At 43.7% G+C, this 21,814-nt stretch overlaps 1 protein-coding gene across 5 annotated transcripts in view; it reads left to right on the forward strand.

Moving 5' to 3' along the window:
• The window catches only part of SYN3 (synapsin III), a 256,004-nt gene that overhangs the window by 60,940 nt on the left and 173,250 nt on the right, over window positions 1-21,814 (forward strand). For 4 of the 5 annotated variants that reach the window (XR_009741803.1, XM_061445081.1, XM_061445079.1 and 1 more), the window contains one exon: window positions 15,733-16,232. Coding sequence is in view for 4 of the 5 variants with exons in the window: in XM_061445081.1 (XP_061301065.1) it covers window positions 15,916-16,232 (317 nt within the window). In the remaining variant the exon portion in view is untranslated. Of the gene's footprint in view, window positions 1-12,773; window positions 12,795-15,732; window positions 16,233-21,814 lie in introns of those variants that run through there. The other variant, XM_061445082.1, reaches the window with a different exon arrangement.

The raw sequence follows: 21,814 nt of genomic DNA on the forward strand, positions 1-21,814 counted from the left end.
GCCTCTTTTCCAGGCTTCTGGAAACTGGGAGTATTGCCTTCAAATCACTTCAACTGGGAATAAAGCATGTTAAAGCATGGGCTTCCCTGTTTCTTCTTATACACAGGAACAAACACATGCATATCAACTCCTTTTAAAAGATGCCAACAACTGTTGTCAACCAGTGTCTTAGGCCAGCTCTTCATGGTTTGAAATGGCTGCTTGTTCAGCTCCCTGGAGTCTAGAAAGTTTGTTACCTCAAGCTCTACGTGATTTAATTTTACATTTTATTGACAATGGCAGAAACACAGAATGAAATATGGTTTTAACTTGCTGGGTGGAGGCCTTTAAAACCACAAGGTTGTTTAAGAAAAGATACTAATAAGCCACTTTTGGTGAAAGTGATAGCTAAAGCCATTCACGTTGCTTGGAAGAGAGTAAGAGGTTAATTGATGCATCATTGCAAGTGAATGGAGAAAGTCCCACTCCACTAGGACTTCCAAGCTTGGTGGAAAAAACCCAGCCAGAAATGTTTGTGCCATACCTCTTATATAGTGAATGTAAACCATTTTTAATCTAAAAAGACTGATAGACTTTCACCAGCACTAAATTAACTTCATAAGCAAACACAAGCATATTTACACAGGACCATTAGAAAAGCAAAACCAATAGCAGCAGAACATTCAGCTCCAAGATGACTCAAACCTTTAAAATCTGTTCTTTAAAATATAGTAACACTCCTTCTTTAGAGAAAATGTATTATTTTTAATATAGGGTATCTTGGCCCTGTGTGGTTGCCTTCTTTTGAATAATACAGTGAACATATCCGTTACACTGTCATCTTCCTCCTCCACTTTAATCTGATTTGCTCGGTTTAGAGTAAGGCTGAACAGCCCTACAGAACATCGCAGCCTAGGAATATGTCAAAGACTTTCTTAGCTGCAGAAACACATTTGCTTGACTCCACAGAACAAGCTGATGAACTCTAGAGGAAGATGCTAGAAAATATAGATCCTTCTCAGAGAAAGAAGTCAAGAAAATCAGGAGTATTCTCAGTTTATCAAGAGTATTCAGCTTACCAGCAGAGCACAGTGGTTTATAGCCACTGCTGTAGTGCAGTGAACAAAAAAGGCAGAGATTTGGGATAAAGAATGATCACATGGTCCCAGAGGTGATGGAATGGGTGTTTCTGAGTCACTGCATACACCTCTGATGCACTGTGCCCATCACAGGCAGCTGCCAGGGACGGCGGACATACACGTGGGCAGGGAAACATACTCAACACCCATATGTTTTCTGAAGTGGGCTTGGCAAAACCAAAGAATGTGACAAGTTAGGAAGCTATTGTTCATTTTTTTGGCCCTGAAGTTTTGGGGTTTGTTGCTTAAAGATGAGACTTAGTGCCTGTATTTCCCTTCTGGTTGCTGAAGCATTAATGCGCTTTGGTGAGAGGGATCGGATGAAATGCTGCATTCCCTCCAGCAGCTCAAGGCTGCTGTATTTAGCTCGATGCATCTATCTAAAATAGGCCTGTGTGTATTTAGTTAATCTTGCAGGCAGGCTTTCTTACTTCAGCAGCCATGTGAAGTGTCTTTTAACAGGAGAGAGAAGAGTAGGCGAGGTGAGGGGCGGAGGGACTGTTTCATAATGAAACTGGAAGAGGCTGACAGAAATTAACACGAAGGTTACCTTGGTTTACTCTGGGAAATCTTAATAATTCAACAGAACCTTTCAGTCAGGGCTTCCCCTGCTGTTCCCCACGGGGGCACTTGCATGTATGAGAGTTTGTTGAGGCCATTCAGCGCGCCAGCTCCTAAGAAACACAAGGAGAAGCCTGTTAAGAGCAAGAACTGACAATCCCTATTAATGTGAAAGGAGGCTTTTTCCAGGAAGATTCTTTGATGTCTCTGACTCTTGGTCACAGGTCACAGGCCTCTGGCTTCACATGTCATGCCTCTGTCTTGAAAGAAAGTGACACCTCTTTTGCTGAGCCCCACTGTCAGACTGCATAATTATTGTCCCCTCCTTAGGAGCAACCCACAGGAAGAGCAGGGTAGTGCCTTCATCACCCAGGGCAGTCACAGGCCTTCTGAAGTCACTAGCTGGCATCTTCCACAAACATCATGCCAGTCGTGCAAAATCATCTCCCTTCCATTGCAGTCAGCAAGAGAGAGGGATTGGATCCAAACGCCAAACTTCAGTGAGAATCCCTTTGAAGTTAAGGGGAATTTTGCTTGAGCTGGAAGGGAAGGAATCGACTCTCTGCTTTCTGAGATAGTTGCCACTTAAATAAATAGCACAGTTTTTCTGTTTCTGCTAACTTGCACACACTATTGGACTTTGGTAAATGTTCCAGTAAAGGTAATGCAATAATCAGAGGAAGATCTAAGACATGAGCTTCTGCATTGCTATGGCATTTCATCTTTTGGAGAGAAAAGTTTTGTGACTGGCTTTGGTTGCCTGGAATAAATAATAACTGTATTATGCTGCTAACCTGTGATATATGATGCTCCTTCAACCCCACTCTTAGAAACAGTCAGCCAGCCACATTTCAGTGTCTCTCTCCCTTGAAAGACCACAGCTCGTCAACTATGAGACAGGTTCTGGAAATTCTGTCTTCAAAACTCTGTTTGGAAAAGGAAGCCTATGAATGAATGGGATATTTGATACTAGATGTAACATGTAAATGTTACAAGAAGTTTTGAAATATTTGTTGTGCTGTTTTGGAGAAAAAAAAAATGTATAGAAGTGGCAAAATTCATTTGAAATCAGCAGACCGGTTTCCAGCCTACTCCTACAAATAAAATATTTTCAACCGGACCATCCTTAGCCCAGCTCCATAAGTTTCCCTAAGCTGTAATTCCTCCCATACAGCCATGGCTGAAAAGACCTTAGTGCTTCTGTTCAGAAGAACCTACACCTTCAGCTCTGCCTCTGTCATCTGGTCATTAGATGGCTGAGGACCCTGAGGTAGTTCTGAGGTAGTTGTCCTCTGGCTTGAAAACAGAGAGGACACCTACAGGGTTTAATTCTTAGTGAGGCATCTACAACTGCGGCTTCCTTCAGAGCCTCCCACACCTTGGACTAATAGAAGCAGTAGCTGGTTGGCTTCATGTGATGCTGTTGAGACCAGTATATTTTCCCAGAGCAGAGTAGGTGGTGACGAATGAATACACTCTTTAGTTCTCTAACCTCCTAAGCATGTTTTTAAGCACTCTTATTAAGGAGCATCATGCAGGTGCTGTGATTGCACAGAGATGCCAGCAAAGACCGTCAATTTGACTGAAATATGCAGCCTCACTCTGCTTGCTTTCAAAGAAAGCTTGATGGGCCGTGGCTGGCAGCAGCCCCAGGGGATGGGCTCTGCTGTGAGGCTCAGTGACACACAGGCAGAGGGAGGGCAGGGCCAAGGCTGCCAAACAAGCTGCCATCTCGTGCATCACTTGGCAATGTTTCTTGTTCAACCTTCAGGGTAGCACAAAGTGTAGAAACAACTCAGGTGATTTTACATGAGCTCAGGAATGCTGCCAGGCACTGACTAGCCCTGCAGCTGCTGCTCATGATCTAGGTGCCCAGGAGACAGAGGCTGCTTTACAGAGTGAACATATGAGCTCTTCTTAAGCAAGTGTCTTTGTGTTGGGGTATCATATGGTCATGCAGTCCCCGCTGAAGTTGAGGGTTTGTCACAGCCAGACCAAATGCTGTTTTCTTCACTCAGGGCGCTGCTGCTTTTCTCTTGCTGCAGTGGGGATGCACTGGTGATATAAGCCTGGTTTGGACCACACCAGTGAGTATTTGCAAACTAGCCTTGACACTGGTTTTTCAATCAGGAATGAGAAAATCATGGCAGGAGCTGTTGCGAGAAACTATACAAGCTGCACTGCGTGGGAGGCCAAGCTCAATGATCCCAGTCTTCAAACCTATTTGATTTTTTACAAGTACTCTGCAGTGCTTTAGTAGTAATTGAAGAGATCCAAAGCAATTATCCTCTTTCAGAAATGAGATACAAACAATGAAGAGATCAAGCAAGAAGTGAGGAAGTGTTTAAACTGATAATAATTAAAGATATTTATATATTTGTTATGATGCATTATTATTAGCGCTCACAATATGACCCTCTCTTCCCCTAGTTTTACATGTGAATTCCAATATGAAGTGATTTAACCAGGTTCTTCCTGCAGATCTTAGGAAAATACATGTGGATGTGCAGGAACTATCACCAATGTGTGCAGGTGATCTACTCCTTTGATGGAATCGAGTGATGATATCAGATTTTCATAACCCTATCACTGGGCCATGATTGGATACTGGTTTGAATTGGAGTAGATGAGAAAGGGGACAGAGAGCTTTCTGTCTAACCTGGCTTATTTATAAAAGATCACCCAAAACCTACTTTCTTACATAAATAACATCTTCCAGGTATCCACAACAGTATTTTACAGTGATCAGCTCTGAAACTTGACTCTGATGACCTCAGAAGCTCTCATTTGAGCTGAGAACTATGTGTATTCTCCCATGTTAAAAAGTAATACGATTTTCAGGTAGAATTAATTTTAAACAGCTTCTATAGAATCATAGAATAATTAGTGTTGGAAAGGACCTTAAGATCATCAAGTTCCAATCCCCCTGCCATGGGCAGGGACACCTCACACTGAAGCATCTCACCCAAGGCTCTGTCCAACCCGACCTTAGCACTGTCAGGGATGGAGCATTCACAAATTCCCTGGGCAACCCACTCCAGTGCCTCACCACCCTAACAGTAAAGAACTTCCCCCTTATATTCAATCTAAACTTCCCCTGTTTAAGTTTTAATCTGTTACCCCTTGTCCTATCACTACAGTCCTTAATGAAGAGTCCCTCCCCAGCATCCCTATAGGCCCCCTTCAGATACTGGAAGGCTGCTATGAGGTCTCCACACAGCCTTCTCTTCTCCAGGCTGAACAGCCTCAACTTTCTCAGCCTATCTACTTACTTTGTATATTATAGAGCACCTCTACAATCTGTATTTATATCACCATGAATCTCAGCCTCTCTCAAACTTGACCCAGTTTAACCTTTCCATGCTTTATTTAAAGGAAATATCATTATACAATCAGGCATGCTAAGCCACAAAGTAAATGATGTGCTCCAAGTACAAAAGCTTTAAGGAAAAAACAGAGAGAAAGGAGCCGCTCTCCCTATCCACAAAGTAACACTGGTTTCCTTTTGTGCGTAGTCTTGAAATAGAGAATAACGTTTTGTGTATTTTAATGCTCTGACTGCCATACTGCAACACGCAGGAATATCAGCTCTGCTGATTTCAGTGGAAAACACTGAATATACAAGTGTAAGCACAGGCAGAATTCCGCTTGCCATCTTAACAGGGGGAGGCCAGGCTTCCCTGAGTGCATAGCTCTGTGCAAAGCTGCAGGGAATAAACATAACTCCTCAGCCTGCTGTACTTAACACCTTGCCATTCATGCCACTTCTGAAATCCTGAAGCTAAGAACTTGTGCCCTGAGGTGGGTTGGGTTGGGTTTTTTAACCAGTTGTGTGATTGCATAGAGATGACAAAGTGATGTGGTGGCCAGTTTCAACATGCGAAGTTTTAAACCCATTGGCCTTTATGAACCTGAGGGTTCAGGCACTTGGTCTAGGCAAGAGCTGAAAATAAACCCAGCAGAGCAAGGCAGCTTTCAGGAGTGTTACTCAGAGCTCGGTTGAGTTTGTTTTGGACTCCAGCTGATCTTACAGTCCACCCTTAGGCACATCTTATTTTCTTCAGTCACATGGGCCTCATCACTTTAGCTCTGATCAAATACACATCGCCCCACAGAGGACTAGGACTACTTAGCAATGCTGCGTCTCCCATTAGCTAACTCATCATGTAATTATACGTAAATAACAGCTGCCTACCTGTCCTTCTGGTCAGGACACAGATACAGAAAGGGAGGTCGCAGTGTGGTGTTCAGGTAACTTCTGTCTGACGTTTGTAGGATGTCCCTGTTCCCCTTCTGCCTACTGCAATGCTCATGTTCTGTAACCAGTTAGTCAGACTGTACTTTTGTGTGTACCCATCTCGTGCATGAGTTCCACTGTGCCCTGCTTGGGCTGTCCAGCTGCAGAGCTCTTAAATGCTCTTGCTGTTCCTCTTCCCCTTTCTTCTCTCCTTTGGGAAAGAAGTTCTGCGGGTATGGGAATAACAGAAACTAAAATAGCTGTGTAGATCAACCCTTCACATTCCCAGTTACAAAATTGTTCCAGTTGTCACATTCATTCCTCCAACAAAACTTTTTTTTCCCCTTTGTTCATGGTGGCCACAGCCCCTGAAAGGCTTGGTGGTTTGGTTTCTGAAAAAGGCTGGCCACTTTTGTAATCCTTAAAAGCTTTGTAATTCAGTTATTGATCAGCAGTGGAACCAGAACTTTTGAATCTTCTCATGCTTGGTTCAGTATTGCAGCATGGAGGCATGCAAGCTAAGAGTTATGATAGCTTTGCACTCTACAAAATAAAGTTTGTCTTCTTAAATGAGGAGACTAAGCACTGACATTGACTGACCTTTCCCCAAGCTGATGGCAGAGGACTCTGTTAAAATCACAATTGTGCTTCATTTCTGTGCCTAGGCGTAGCCCACCAGTCTACTCTCTCAGGACTTTGTCTGGGTCAAGAATCTGTTCCAGTTTCCACACTCATGTATAATATTATCTGATGCTTTTTGCCTAAACATAGGTTTTGGTGTTCGTGTCCAATTATGGAGGTCTCCTATACTGTGCAGCATGAATACAAAGTCTGGATAAGCAAGCAGACAGGCTCCAGGAGAGAAGTCAACTTGGTAAAGGACAGTTAGTGAAATAAAACAGGGAAATAATTTATGATTAGGCTTTTAAAACATACTTCCTCGTTATAGCAGTGTACCTCTAGTGATGCAATTCTTTGTCAGCATCCCTACGATGCTGACAGATATTCTTAAATGGCATTTGAAACGTGGCCAGATCCTTTATTAAGGAAGCAAAACACCTAACCTCTAACTGTCCTGCACAGGCTCCTGGTGGCATGAAAAATATATCTGCCTTGCAGCTCCAACCTGCCACCATGCTGGAGCAGGATCTCATGTACACTTTTGAGGCTGCTGCTGGGAAGCAGGCACTGGCAATGGTGAAAAGGCTGGGATGACCAGTCTACCTCTAGGACAGCAGATTGCAACCATTGCTAGGGTGAGAAGTGCAACCAAAAGGAATGTATTACACAAACCCACACAGCTTTTCATGTGTTTCCATGTAATCAATAGTAATGATGAGAAAAAGTGAAGAAAAATGTCTCCTACAAATAACCGGCACAGTTTGGGCTGATCATCACAGAGCTTGAGACAGACATAGCCAGCTAGACCCCTACATTGCTCCAGATGAAGGTCTACCAGCCCCATTTTCTCTGCCTATTTGGGGAGAATAGTCTAGCCATTCAATCTCCTTCCACTTCTACATCACATGGAAGAATCTGGAATCAAACTATCTCACCGTTATGTCAGAAATCTTCACCAGAGTACAGTAGAACATTGTCTTTCTCCTCCGTCATCAAAATAACTCAATAAACGCTCAGATTCTCAGCTATTCTTCTCTTTGTAGTGAGTGCTATTACATGAGATGGGCACGTAGGGTTAGAAAACAAATGAGCACCTTCCTGTACAAAGGCAAATTACAGTCTTTATTTCTCCAGCTATCTGCTCTTCACACAATCCGGTTAAGTAAATCTCAAGTATTACAAGCAGTTCCTTGCCACATGGGAAAAAAAATCTGGGAAATTGGGATATGGTGGTGTTTGGAATGGTGCAAGTGGGAGAAAAGGGGTGGGTGCAAACTGCAGTAAAACTTAGATGGAATGCACTAGCCCTACAGATGTTTTAGAAGGTTTCATGTGTTTGAAGGAAAACTTTTAATCCCCAGAAGCATAGAACATTTAAGAAAGAAATCAGATTTTTGCAGTATTTTTAGGTGAGTTAGAAGCAGTGATGCAAGAATTGCAGAGTTGTGTTTGAAGCTGTTATTTGGAAATATGCAATCCATCTTTACCTTAAACATATGAAAAATAACACAATTTGTGCTCCAAAGAAAATTCCTTTGATCATTATCAGTTAATTAATAATAACATTTTTGACATCTATTAAGAAATCTTAGTGAATTGTTTCTTCCCTTTCATGACCCATAGCACTTCCCCCCCCCCCCCATATCTAGTTAAATCTATAGTAACAAAATATTCTGTTTATCTGCATTTTGAATAACTAGCTTATTGTGGCAGAGTTGAAATACAGTAGAAAGAAAAAGGCCTAGGAATGAGGAAGAATGTGTGATGATAATCAAAACAGGAGCCCCATTAACACTGGGCAGGCTGCTGCAGTTTCCTCTGAGAACCTGTGAGTTGTCAGTCCCTTAGGCATCTTTCATCTGGATGAGCCCTAATGCATATTGGCAGGCCCTACATATTAAATACATCCAGCTTCTTGATTTTATTCAGATCAGCACTCTTCAAAGCAAAGGGTCTCTTAGCTGAACGAAATCCCTGCTCTATTAACAGCATGTCTGGTACCACTTTCACTCTTATCATCATGAAATCAGGACTTGTATGGTTACTGCAGGGAACTTAGAGCATGTCTCACAAGCACACAACATGAACTGTGTCAGATCCAAGACTGGGAAGGAAAAAGATGAGGGCTTCAGAGTCCTGCTTGCTTCCTTCTTACAATTTCATCTACTTAATATGCAGAGCATTTATCTCTACAGGTTCTCTTGTTTGTACTGCTGTCTCCTGCTTTTCTTTAACAGAATCATGAGGAGCTACTTTGGCATGTGTGTATTAGCCTTAATGGAAGCATTAGTGTCAGTATTGCTCACAGTGGGAATGACCACAATACTCTCGGGAAATAAGAAATGGAGACATTATGCCAACTCAACTGACTTTCAGATGGAGAGGGCTCTGTAGTATTCAAGGGTAAGCACAGGATTTCTTTGCCCCATACTGCCTGCTCCAGTTGAGCTGCATCTGGCTTTGCTGATAAGCACGTATTGACGTTGAACAGAGACAGGCCACAAAAGGTCTCCCTAAGCTCATTGACAAGGCGATATTACCAGTGAGACAACACTGTGGCCTTTAGGTGCCAACAGGATTTCCACAGTGAGAATAAAATCAGGAAATAATATATTGTTTCTAAGAAGCAGCACATCATAATTTGTTCTTGTGGATATTAAAGCCATGGAGTATTATCATAATATTCAGATTTATTTTTACTAGAAAATTTTTGATTGTTCATGGCTTTAGTCATGTTCCTTTGCAATCTACCTGAAAGCCCGACGGTCTTACAATGACATTTTGTCATTTTTAAGACTTTATTTTTTTTCCCTTCTTCTTTTCCTTGCCTGCCATTATGAAGTAACAGGCAGAAGAGTAAAGAGACCAACTCATTTTCTATGCTGAGTGTAGCTCTTAGGAAATGGTCCCATTGGCACTCAGTTTGGTACGTGCACACCCATTATCTTCAGGATAAGGCAAACCCCCTGTGGTGAAACTGCTATATAGAAAGCATTGACATCTTTGCAAACTGAAAATACAAGTAAGATTTGTGAAGCCCAGACTTTTCCAGTTAAACAGCCACCCAACAGAATAGATGGGATTTCTTGCCTACAAGAATGCAGCACCTTCGTATATATCAGTCCTGAAAGCATGTTGAACATTGTAAAGTGATTAGTTTCTGATAGAGACCTCCTGGCATCCCTGGGGTTCTCTACAGAGAAACTGGATGCACAGGACACTGGTTTCTTGCTAAAACCGTTAAAGAGTGTATTTCCAAATTAAATAAATAACTGCTGCTGTGAAAGGTAGTAAAGAATTTGGGAAGCAAGTGGAATTCTGGGAAGCAGCTAATACACAGCAGGGAACTTGGGCTCTGGGTAGCATCATTGTCCTGATGGCCTCTTGCTTCTGCTCTCCTGCCCTACCACCCTCTATAGCTGCAGGGTCCTGACGTTTTACAACTGCCTTGGAGAGGCAGCACGGCTCTGCTGGTGTCAGTCATAGCAGATTTCTAGAGGTGACTCTTGCACCAGAGTGCACAAACCCTTCTTATTTTAGGTGGGATTCATGCTGCAGTTTCACATGCTTTGGAAAATTTCCACCAGTGTTTACATTAGAGCTGCATTGCATTGGTTATGCTTGGGAAAGCTCTCTGCAAACTGAACATCAGCAGGGAAACTCTGCTTTCCTCTGTTCTTTGGGGCAGCATACAGTTTTTTCAACCCTTGTGCTTTTTGTATATGCTTCAGGTTTACAAAACATGGGGAGTTTGGTTGGGTATCCTTTTCCTTTTCTTTTCCTATTCCTATTGTTTCAATTTCCTAATTTATGGAATTTCAGCTTGCACTGAAAAATACCAAGAAATGTTTGAATACATGAGCGTCTTGAGTCCAAAACTGTGCCAAGCAAGGTAAAAATGCAACAAAAGTTCCAATTAATTTCAGAACTAATTGTTTTCATTCTGCTTTCAATTCTTCACAAGAAATGCCAAGCTATGCCAAGCTTGGGAATGTTGAAGCGATTCAGGGTGAAACACTGAAAGCTTGCCAATAATAAATAATCTCTTGCTTTCCTCTTTCTGAAAATATATGTGGAAAGCCATCCATCTGGATTTGGAGCTCCCTATATGGCTGTCCCTTCATAGAAGTCCACTCCCACATTGTGTCAATATGCCTGAAGTCAAAAAGGGACCTATGGAAATACCTTAAAACTTGAATGTATACTGAAGGCTATCTGCAAAATGTAGGTGAGGGATATCAGTAAGTGGCTGTTACCAAGTGAAGGCCTCCTCATCTTCCCATCCACCATAGGGTCAGAAATAAGTGTGCAGTCCCTTATGGTGAGGTGGGAGGATAATCTCTCCGCATTGGTTTTTCATGTTGCTAACTCCAGATTTGCTCCATTGAGGCTGTTAAGAGCAGGAATCAGATGCAGGCTGGTATAGTCATGTCAGTTCATTACATGACAGCATAGATAACAAGCTCCAGGGAAATCTAAGCACAGTTAACAGACATCAGCCACTTGAGTTTGGTTCCCTGTAGATGCTACCGCACGTTAGAAAGCAGCCCCACAAGAGGTTTAAGTGAACGTTTTGTTCTTGTTTTCTAACACATGTCAACAGGTTTTCTGAGATAACTTGCATCTCTGTGGAGTACATCCTTGAGAAAAAGCAGGTAGGTGCCTGGCTGCTGTCAAGGTGCTGAGGGAGCAGATTGCTTACCCTCCATTGCCCCTCCAAAAATATCAGCCAGGAAGTTTAACTGCGTGATAGTAAGGGGCTGCCGGTGCCAGCCTCTTCGCTGTTGTTTTCAAGGTCAGATCTAATTGACCTTCTGCTTGCTTCACTTAGTTGCTCACATTGTTTCCTTCTGAGTCCCTGACTGTGCTCTCATTGTTGGCATCTCTGCGTGTTCCTACATCATCTTTTGGTTAAGCTGACTCCTGCCTACTTCCTGCCTTTCTGCTTGTACCTTCTCCTCCTCCTCCTCCTCCTCTCTCCCTCTCTCCTGCCTGCTTTCTTTCCTCAGGACTTATTCATTCTCCCATAGCCCAGTTCCTTGACCTGCAGCTCCATGGCCCAGATCCCTCTGTTTTCCCTGCTGGCTTTCGTGAGCAGATGTATGACACAGCAGCAGGTTACTCCTGCCTCGTGGGAGGCAGCTGCTGTATAGCAGTTTGAGGAACACAATAGGACCTGCTGCCTCACCTGGAAGTAACCTGTGTGCTGTTTTCAGATGTGGAGGGCTATAGGCCTTCCTAAGGGTGCATTTATGCCTGGCACAACATTAAGTAGGCAACTTGTCTCCATGTGAGCCATATGAAGACACTGCTGTACACAGAGGCAAGGTGCAACTTGATGGTGTGTAGCCAGCTGCTCCCATACCTGTTGGCTCTGGAGTGACAAAATATCACTTAGCAGATTTGTCTTGCTTCTGAAGGAGGTCCTGGCTTTATTGAAGTTACAGCCCCAGTTGCGTCCTAGCATAGGATCTGTGAATACACCAGGTGGATGTTGTGCTCTGTGAGAGCTGCATGCTGTGAAAACTGCACAGAGCCAGATTTGGCCTGACATGCTGAGCACTCAGGATGTCCACAGGGAGTTTTAAGCAGCAGGAAAATTAGGTACCGACTCAGCCTGTATCTATATGAAAATGCCTACTGCTGAAAGTTAAATAACAGCAAGTGTGCATGATGCAGAAAGAGAACATGAGGTTTTTCAGTAAGCAGAGGAATCCGCTGACAGCTTACACTGCTCCCATTGCGGAGAAGGCCTCTGTGGCAGCACTAATGGCTATCAATAAATCAATACAGTGAAGCGACCAACAACTTCACTCAAAAACGGAAAGTCTATTTTAATTACATTACCCAGCTCATCAGAAAAATGTAAATAACAAGAGGAGGGCAGTCTCTGTCACCACTTTGACAGATCCAAAGTCAACACTCCTGGTAGGTTTGCCATCCCCCATCCCAGAGTGGAACCAGTCATTACACTCTGCTGCAGCAGTGCCATCCTGTTTGAATTTAGCCTCTGAATGCTTTGCTGGATGGAGATTTCCCCCTGACATCAGCTGCTTAGTTTTTATCTCCTTTCACAAGCCAGTAGCACCCAGCCCAAGTCTTCGCAGCAAGCAGGGGCAGTGCCAGCCAGTAGAGGGAAAGGCCAGCCTCAGTGCAGCATCCCAAATTTTGGACAGGAGAATTTTGCCAGCTCCCAGTGTTTCCTGGGCAACATTTTCCACTACCAAACCCCTGGTGGAAGAGAATGATGGGTCACTGTAAATATTACTGTCCAGGAGACAAGCTGTCATGGCCTTGCAATAATTATGATTGTAAAGAAACCTGTGTTGTAAAATACCTGTGTACACTTCACAGGGTACCCTGAACCTTCCCAGCCCTGGGACACCATATGCCAGATGCCTCCGTGCCCTTCTTCCTTCAGTGCAGGGCAGAGCATTAGCCTGTTGCTTTACTTGCTAGTGCTTTACAAGGAGCCCATGTGCTTTTGTAGAGTGCAAATCTCGCACAGAAGGAAGCAGCAATGCAAGCACCTAGCAGTGGGAGAAAATCACTTTTAAGTGAACACAACTGGTGAACCCTATCCCGAGGATGCTGGCTTGAAAAAGAGCCTTGTCCAGCTTGTATGGCTGAGGTCAGGTTCCCTCCCGTGGCTGAGAGCTGTCACAGCAGGAACCGGCAGCTCTGCTATGTTGCGCAAAGCATACAAAGGGCGGGCGTCTCGTCCTAAAACAGATTCTCCTGAGACTGGTGTCAAAATTACATCCCACCTCTTGACAGTTAATGCCAAGGTCCTCCAAGAGAAGGTATGTAACGGGGTACTCATTTGAAGCCCTTCTAACGGTAGACAGATCTCTGGGATGCTCCTCTTAACTGGACCTATTCTTGAGTGGACTGTCATTAAAAGAATGAGGATTTTTCTTATTTGTGGCATACAGGGTAGAAAATACAGTTTCCTGAGTAGAGGACATCCCAGTGCATATTTATACAGCCTATAGCATATAAATCCCCCAGAGTCTTTGTAGGCTCTACCACTCTGTTCAACCCAGGCAGGTAACAGTGGGTGGTTCTATGCTGGCACTCACAGTTATTGAGGCAGGACATGAGCAGGCTAGGTGCTGGGTGGCTGTATACATGAGCTAAGTAGCTAGCTCATAATTCATGGATACTGTATGTTACTTGCTTTTTGGAACAACTGCTGCATAAACAGTCTGCGCTGCTGAAGTGCTCACCACTGTATGCGTTTGCTGATGTTGTGCAGCCACAGGGCGCGCCAGGACCAGGCGGGAAGTCAGCACAATGCCCTGAGATACGTTATCAACTGTAAATGTGGCAGGAAGTCATTAAAGATTTCCTGAGCTATTCCCTGGGAAAAGACTACCTCCAGGGTCTGGCAAAGTCAGAGGACTTGCATTGCCAGGGCTGAGAAATCAAAAGAAAATTGCTCTAATAATACAAAGTCAGCATCTTTAGCAGGGAGCCCTCTGCTCCAGAGAGATCCCGTGCCTAAGGGGTCAGGGTGGTGATGGTTGATTTGGTGAACATGTGCCAAGGGGCTTTTTGTACCTCACTGACTCCCAGCAGGCCCATCCAAGCTTCCCTAAGGCTCTGGGGGCTAAGAGATGTATGAACATAGGCAAGTCTGAATACTTCATCTCTAAAGCCTTGTAAATCCGTATAGGTGAGAAAAAATCACAGCTTATTTTAAGAAAGCTGTTTGATTGCACCATGAGCTCTCAGCCACAGCTCCAGGAGAGAGATTTGGAGATGGCGAGCTCTCTTGGACCAACTGGGAAAAAACATCGGGAGGCAATCGGACACTAGGACATGAGTGTGAGCAGTGAGGGAGGCCAGACCAGGCAGATGAAGGCAAGGAGCTCCAGTGTTTGTAGGGGGCTCCCTCAAAATGACTTGAAGGGGGTCATTGACGATGATGCTAGGAATTCATGTGACTCATTCTACTTGATGCATGGGATAACTGTCACTTTTGTTGCTGCAGATATGTCCGTCCTGAAAAACATGGATGTTTTACCAGCAGTGTGTGTTGTGGGCTTTTTCCCTTCAATCCCACTAACCAGCCCATGGTCAAGACTCAAAGGTTGTCTCAGAAGATAAAAGGTCTTGAGGAATTACTGTGGAAATCTCATTTCTGGGCAGTGCCTTCAAGTGAATAATTTTTTTAAAAGTAACTCCTAATGTGAGATGATTTAACTGCTGAAAAACTTAGAGTTCTATGTGAAAACAAAGTCATCATACTATGGTCAAGCGAATAGAGCCAGCTAGTTATATTTCACACTGCTCATTTTCTCACTGGAAAAGATGAGCAAGTAAGAGACCATTCTTCTTAACACAAAACAAAAAACTCAACAACAGAAGAAAAGGTATGTGAGGATTGGACAAACTCCTAGTTTCATGTACCTGCAAAAATCCTACAAGTGAATTTGTAAAATCAGCTAGTCTGCTGTGTTAGCAACCAGCAGCAGGCACTTCAGTCCAAGTCTAATTGAGTGCAGAGAGTAGCGGGACAGTAACAAGAAGAATCGTAGAATCACAGAAAGTTTTGGGTTGGAAAGGACCTTAAGATCATCCAGTTCCAACCCCCTGCCATGGGAAGGGACACCTTACACTAGACCGTGTCACCCAAGGCTCTGTCCAACCTGGCCTTGAACACTGCCAAGGATGGAGCATGTATCACTTCTTTGGGTAGCTGTCACTGAAATTGATCAAGATGTGTATTTTTCTGCTATTTATTTTCTACATTGTATTTGAATGTAGGACCTTTCTTAAGTTCAGGGCCTTGCTTACAAACCAGCTGAAGATTATACAACTTTTTATCCTTTGGTCATTTGCTGGCTATGCTGTAACAAGCATGTGCTATTTCCAACACACAAAATACCAGAAATAAGCTGTCTCTCTTTTGAAAATTAACATTTAGAGTAATTTTTCTTTGTCCATAATGAGCAGTTATAAAATTGGTAGCACCTAAGCAGCCTCAACCAGGAAAATTTTGGGATGAGGGGGAGCCATGAAACATACTTATCTGTTTGGCTGTACCAGTGTAGCATACTGGATAGAAACCAGTAGTCCTTTTTTGTCTCATTGTTGACTTAGGTACCCATTTAAAAGCCAAAAGAGTTTTTCTTATTTCATGTTGACAGTATGTATCTCACATACATGTTTTTAATTCTCTTCCCACAGGAGAGAAAGAAAATACAGCTGAAAAACTAAGGTGTATATCTCCACCAGGATTTCAAGGGGGAAAGCCTGCCTGGCTGGACTGCAAGGAGGTACCTACACACACACAGAAACATTCCCCAGGACTGGTGACACTGTTGTTCAGCCCTACTCTTGCTGAGAAGGTTTCCACACAACGCTGCAACAATGAATTTCCTCCGGCGGCGTCTCTCGGACAGTAGTTTCGTGGCAAATTTGCCCAATGGGTACATGATGGACTTGCAGCGCCCTGACAGCTCCACGAGCTCCCCGGTTTCTCCTGCTATGGAGAGAAAGCATCCTCAGCCACCGCAGCCCACGCACTCCTCCTCTACTGGCGCCAGCATCTTCAGCTCCATCTCCAGTGCCATGAAGCAAACCACTCAAGCGGCTGCAGGACTGATTGATCACTCAGCCAGCCCCACACCTCCTGTGGCACAGAAACCCAAGATCCTCCTAGTGATTGATGATGCGCACACAGAGTGGTGAGTTATCACGGTCCCCCCTGCTGAACTCAGCTCCACGGGGTTGGGGGATAAGAGGGATCTGGGAAGCACAGGGCATATGCAGGGTAGGTGCATATTTAGGTCACAAACTCTGGCCCCAGGTCAGTGTCTGGTGACTTGCATAAATGCCAGAGTAGGCTTTTATCATATCTTTCTTGAAAAAAATGTTCATTTGATACTCATTGGCAAACTTCTTCATAGCCTCAAAATATGACCAAGCTTAGTTGAACTGTCACATCTAGCAATGGTCCTAAGAGGTCACCACTGAAGGTGTGTCAGTGATGTGGGTCAGGACCTTAGCCTGCTGTTTGTGTTGGCTCCAAAAAATGAAAAGGCACTCAACCTCTCCAGCTTTCCATCTCTCTTGGGCTTTTCTCTGTATGCAAATTTGTACGTAAATTATGAAGAGATAAGCCAAGCTTACTACTACTAATAGCAATGATTGGAGTTCATTCACTAGCCAAGCGCCCTTCACCTGCTAAACAGAGCGGCTATTGGTAAAAGGCTCTCAGAATCAGATAAACCTTAGATTTGTCTTGTACATGCAGGTGTCTCTTTACAAATAAAAGTTTGGAAGTTTGTTACCTGTGATATTGGGCAGCAGAGGACAATTCCCAAAGGGCAGGAAAACTGAAGTGCACTGAAAGGCTGTGGAAATTGCTGCTTGCTGGGTGCTCCTTTTCAAAGTTGACTGTTTTAGAAAGCATGAGGCAAACGGGCTGAAAGAAGACTTTTCTGGGGGAAAATCCAGAGCATGTATTTAAGGAGATGATCGTTTCATCAGCCAGCCTGTCAAAACACAGAAAAAAGGAAAGGATAGCACAGGCAAGGGGACTGTACTGAAGACTTCAAAGTGAAAGAATTTGGGTTACCAGGTCTTGACCAAGTGACATTATTTTATTGTTCTTTTCATCTCATAACACTCTTCGGTGAAGTTTTCACCTTTGGTCTTCTCTGCTGTCCAGGAGAGTGGGGACAAGGTGGGATCTTCCTCCCTGGGTGTATCTTCACAAAGCAAGAGCTTAGCTTTCAGAGCACAGAGCACAACCAGCTCAGGCTTCCTCAGCCAATTTGAATTAAGAGAGGGAAAACAGTGGGATTATTCTCAAAGGAAAAGCAACTTTTTAACTGAGCTGGAAACTCCTTGATAAGGTGATTACACCCACAAGCCTCACAGGAGGCTGATGCTCACCAGCTTCGGTCTCTCATTAGCGTTTTTGCAGTTCCTTGAAGATGCTGCCAGGTGGCAGTCCCTTAACATAGCATCCTCCAGCTGGGGATGGGAGTGCCTTTAATGCACAGCTCCAGCGTCCGTGTGTTAGCCTGCACTGCTTAGTCCAAGCACGGTAACCAGAGAGGAAAGCCCTAGCTCAAAGGCCAATTTAGTTTTCCCTTGAGATTAATGGAGCTGAAGGTAGCCTGGGCAGGGGAAAGGACAAGGAGGGATTGGACTCTTGCAGTCTTTTCATGTTTTAAAATACACACTGCATTCAAATCCCTGCCTTTGTATCTCCCAACTGCTGTTCTGTCATGCAGACTTCGTGTTCTGAGAGCTGAGCTTGCCCACGGAGCAGCAGCTGGGAGATATAAAGAGGAAGTATGGCTACCCGTGCTGTCTTCACTCCTCCACTCGTCTGTAAGCACTCCATGCATCCTGCTGTCTTGGCTATCCCTCTGCTGTCTATAACTTAGCAGTTTCTACACATTATGTGGGACACCTTTCATTTCTCTCAGCTCTCTGCCTCTATCCTACAGGCTTGCCGATGTCAAATAATGCTTCTTGCAAAGGCTCCCTGCTTCATTCTCTCTAAGGTTATAAGGGCACTGAACAAAATTAGTGTGTGCATTCAGGACCGTATCCTGACATATATATGACATGAAAACTAATGAAGCAACATTATTAACCTTTGCCAGCCACAGATTTCCATGGCTCTCTGTAGCATCGGCAGAAACACATGCCTAGAAGCTTTGCCAGCCTAAAGGTAGCACGTGTTCTTCTCTGAGAGAGAGTACCAATGCAACCACTCCTGGATGCCAAGAGTGCTACTTGGCAGTCAATTTTTGTGTCTCCAGGAAACTCAGTGAGCCCTTGAGAGCAGCTCTGGAGAGCAGTGGCTCCATGGATGTTTATTCTTGGTAAGGTACTTCTGAGTGATGCCAGTCATCTCCTTGCTCTCAGCCACAGTGTTATGTGATCAGCCCAAGGCATCAGTGTTTGCCTTGCGAGAGCACAGCTATAGAAGCTGGTTATCCAGGGATTCTGGCTGTCTACTCTGTATCACATAGGGAGGCAGTCCCAGACTTCAGAAGGTGAACAACAGCATATAGTTACTTCTGTGCCAGCAATTTTGGGTTCAAAAGAAGAATCATGTTTGCAACGCATTACACCTCTGCCTGCTCAGGCTCTTGCTACTTGTGAAATTACTGATTTGGTTTTCTAGGAACCCTTTTCTTCTACTTTTGAAATAGTTACCTCTACTAGAAAAGATCCCAAGAAATAACTACTTAAGAGCTACCTTTATTTTAAGGGGGGGCTTCCACAATGCTTCCTCCCCCATGTCAAGTTATATGAGGTTTACAACAAGGACTAGCTTGTTCACAGACAGGAAGGGTGAGAGACAGTGGAATCTGCCATTTGATTTCTTTTCTCTAATGAAAACACTTTCTCATAATTGGATACTGTAGCAATATTGCCAAGACAGACATTAATTTATCATCACTGTTTGTATTACAGCAAAGAGCTGCAACTGTGGATGAGGTGTTGCACAAGCGCATGACGAAATGGTCTAACAACCCAAAGTGCATACTGAATGCACTTTAAAGTGACAAATGACAATCCTTTGTGTTTTTAAGAAGCACCTATGTGTCTGCTGGTATAGTATAGCACTCAACTTCTCTCAGAGGTCTAGAGGAAGCAAAAAGAATCCTTGGGAATCCATGTCTTGTCTTCCTCCATAAAATCCTCACCATTTTTGACATGCAATATGCTCTGGTTTGTTCCAAAGACAAAGTATTAGAAAAATAATGTGAGCCCCACAGAATATGATCAGCTGCTTTCTGCATTAGCAGCAGTAAAAGAAAGGTACATTCTATTAAAAGTAATGGAACTCGACCAGCTTTCTGTTAAAGTGGCAACGTTTTGACAAATTTTCCATCCTTCTCAGAGCAGCCCTGAGGAGAAGGACTTGGGGGTGTTGGTCAATGAGAAACTGAACACGAGCCGGCTTCAGTGTGCGCTCACAGCCCGGAAACCAACCATATCCTGGGCTGCATCAAAAGGAGTGTGTCCAGCAGGTCGAAGGAGGTGATCCTGCCCCTCTACTCTGCTCTTGTGAGACCTCACTTGGAGTATTGTGTGCAGTTCCGGTGTCCTCAACATAAAAAGGACATGGAACTGTTGGAACAAGTCCAGAGGAGGGCCACGAGGATGGTCAGGGGACTGGAGCACCTCCCGTATGAAGACAGGATGAGGAAGTTGGGGCTGTTCAGCCTGGAGAACAGAAGGCTGCATGGAGACCTCATAGCAGCCTTCCAGTATCTGAAGGGGGGGCTATAGGGATGCTGGGGATGGACTGTTCATTAGGAACTGTAGTGATAGGAGGAGAGGTAACGGATTAAAACTTAAATAGGGGAAGTTCAGGTTAGACATAAGGAAGAAGTTCTTTACTGTGAGGGCGGTGAGGCGCTGGAACAGGCTGCCCAAAGAACTGATAAATGCTCCATCCCTGGCAGTGTTCAAGGCAGGGCTGGATGGACTCTTGGGTGACATTGTCTAGTGTGAGGTATCCCTGCACATGGCAGGGGATTGGAACTGGATGATCTCAAGGTCGTTTCCAACCCTAACTATTCTACGATTCCGTGATTCTTCTCCAAGTCATGTCTCTAGTGCTTTGCAAGGAGGCACAAAATGGATCTGTGATATTCAGAGTATGCACAAAAGGAAAACACTGTCTGTATGGCTCCCTTGTACTCGTGGTTTTAACAGCCAGCCCTCAGAGGCACCCACAGCAGTGAATGTGTCTGTGCGTCAGCACACTAGGGAAAAACTCTGCTTCTCTTCAGTAATTACTGGTACCTAAGCTGGGAGGCCTCCACCTGGAGAATGAGGCACCTTCTTGTGGGCCGGGAGTATCTGTGCCTTGGGAGGCTTCCAAAAATGCATCTACAACACACCTACAGCAGCTGCCAGGAAAGAAAGGGGAGCTCAGATGTGAATACACACACACATGTGCAAACACACAGCAAAAGGGAGTGGGACCATGGGGAAGGGGAATGGCAGGACTCCATGTAATGGCAGATGGGCCAGCTCCGGCAGCCTAACCTCAGCCAGGAGGAAAACATCCTACCTCTGGCAACCTCCTCTCCTGACACGCTATTAAGTAAAATCATGCTCTTGCTGCATTGAATTTCTCAGCGGATCAAACAGGGTTTAATACTCCGAATTGTTAACCCCTTTCCTCTGCAAAACTGCTCAGCATTCTAGTCTAATGCTTCATGTTTAAACAGCTTATTTGGGAAGTGATCAAGCACAGCTAAGGCTCCTATTAACAACATGTGATAAAAGCATTGCTTCCTGGACCAGACAGCATAACAATGTGGTTCTTGTTGTATTTGTTAGGTATCTTAGTTGCATTTGTGAAATACCTCATGTTGCTTTTCCAAGCCACTGGTGTGTTTTGTCCAGATTTCATGCCATTTCAAGTGCTAACGGTGTTACATGCTGTCTTGTACAAAATACATGTGCACTGTGTGCAGCCATTCTGCCCGCGAGGATTGTGTCATGTTTCATAGGAAAAAAAAGCCAGAGAATATTTTAGGAGACGCAGAATTGTATTGTTGTTTTCCCATTTATTTTACAGCCAAAACTGCCTGAACAAACTGTCTCCAAAAATTTAAAGATGAAGGAAGAGAAAAATTGTGATTAATGAATGGAATCCTCTTAATACATCTGAAATAGTTCTTTTTATAACAGCAATGTCATGATTCAGGTCTAATTATGGACTGACTCATCAGGATTACTGTTTTACACTGTTCAGAGGAAATTATTAATAATTTTTTCGTTAAAATAAAACTATTTTTACTTCCAATAGTACATGCCAATATTGAGCCTTAAATAGCATTTGTACAAACACATAATTGGTCAAATAATAACAGTCTAATACTGAATTTTGGTAACATGGGACTTCCTAAATCCTACGTTTTTGGAAGGAATTCCTTTTTAAAAATATTCAGTAAGTATAATTTCATGGTTTTGCTAGGCTGAAGATGATGTACTAAGGCTCCCACTCTGAGAATTATTTCTGTCCTTAACTCATTTAAATACAATGGGAAGTTTTGGATTAGCTTTTGGCTTCAGACTTCATTATCATTTACTATTATTATTATTACTATTATTCAGAATTTATTCTCCAAGTTTGACCTCAGGCATTTGCAGTTTAAATTTGCAGTTTAAATTTGCAGTTTTGTCTGTATCTCCTGATAAGAAGCCCAAAATAATTTAACATGGTGGTAACTAACAGTAAATGGTTATGAATTAGCTTTTATTATCCAGGGGTTACCTT

The sequence above is a fragment of the Pezoporus flaviventris genome, unplaced genomic scaffold (assembly GCF_033815535.1).
Source record: "Pezoporus flaviventris isolate CSIRO_AGI_PZ_B2104156 unplaced genomic scaffold, CSIRO_AGI_Pfla_v1 ptg000002l, whole genome shotgun sequence".
Lineage (NCBI taxonomy): Eukaryota > Metazoa > Chordata > Aves > Psittaciformes > Psittacidae > Pezoporus > Pezoporus flaviventris.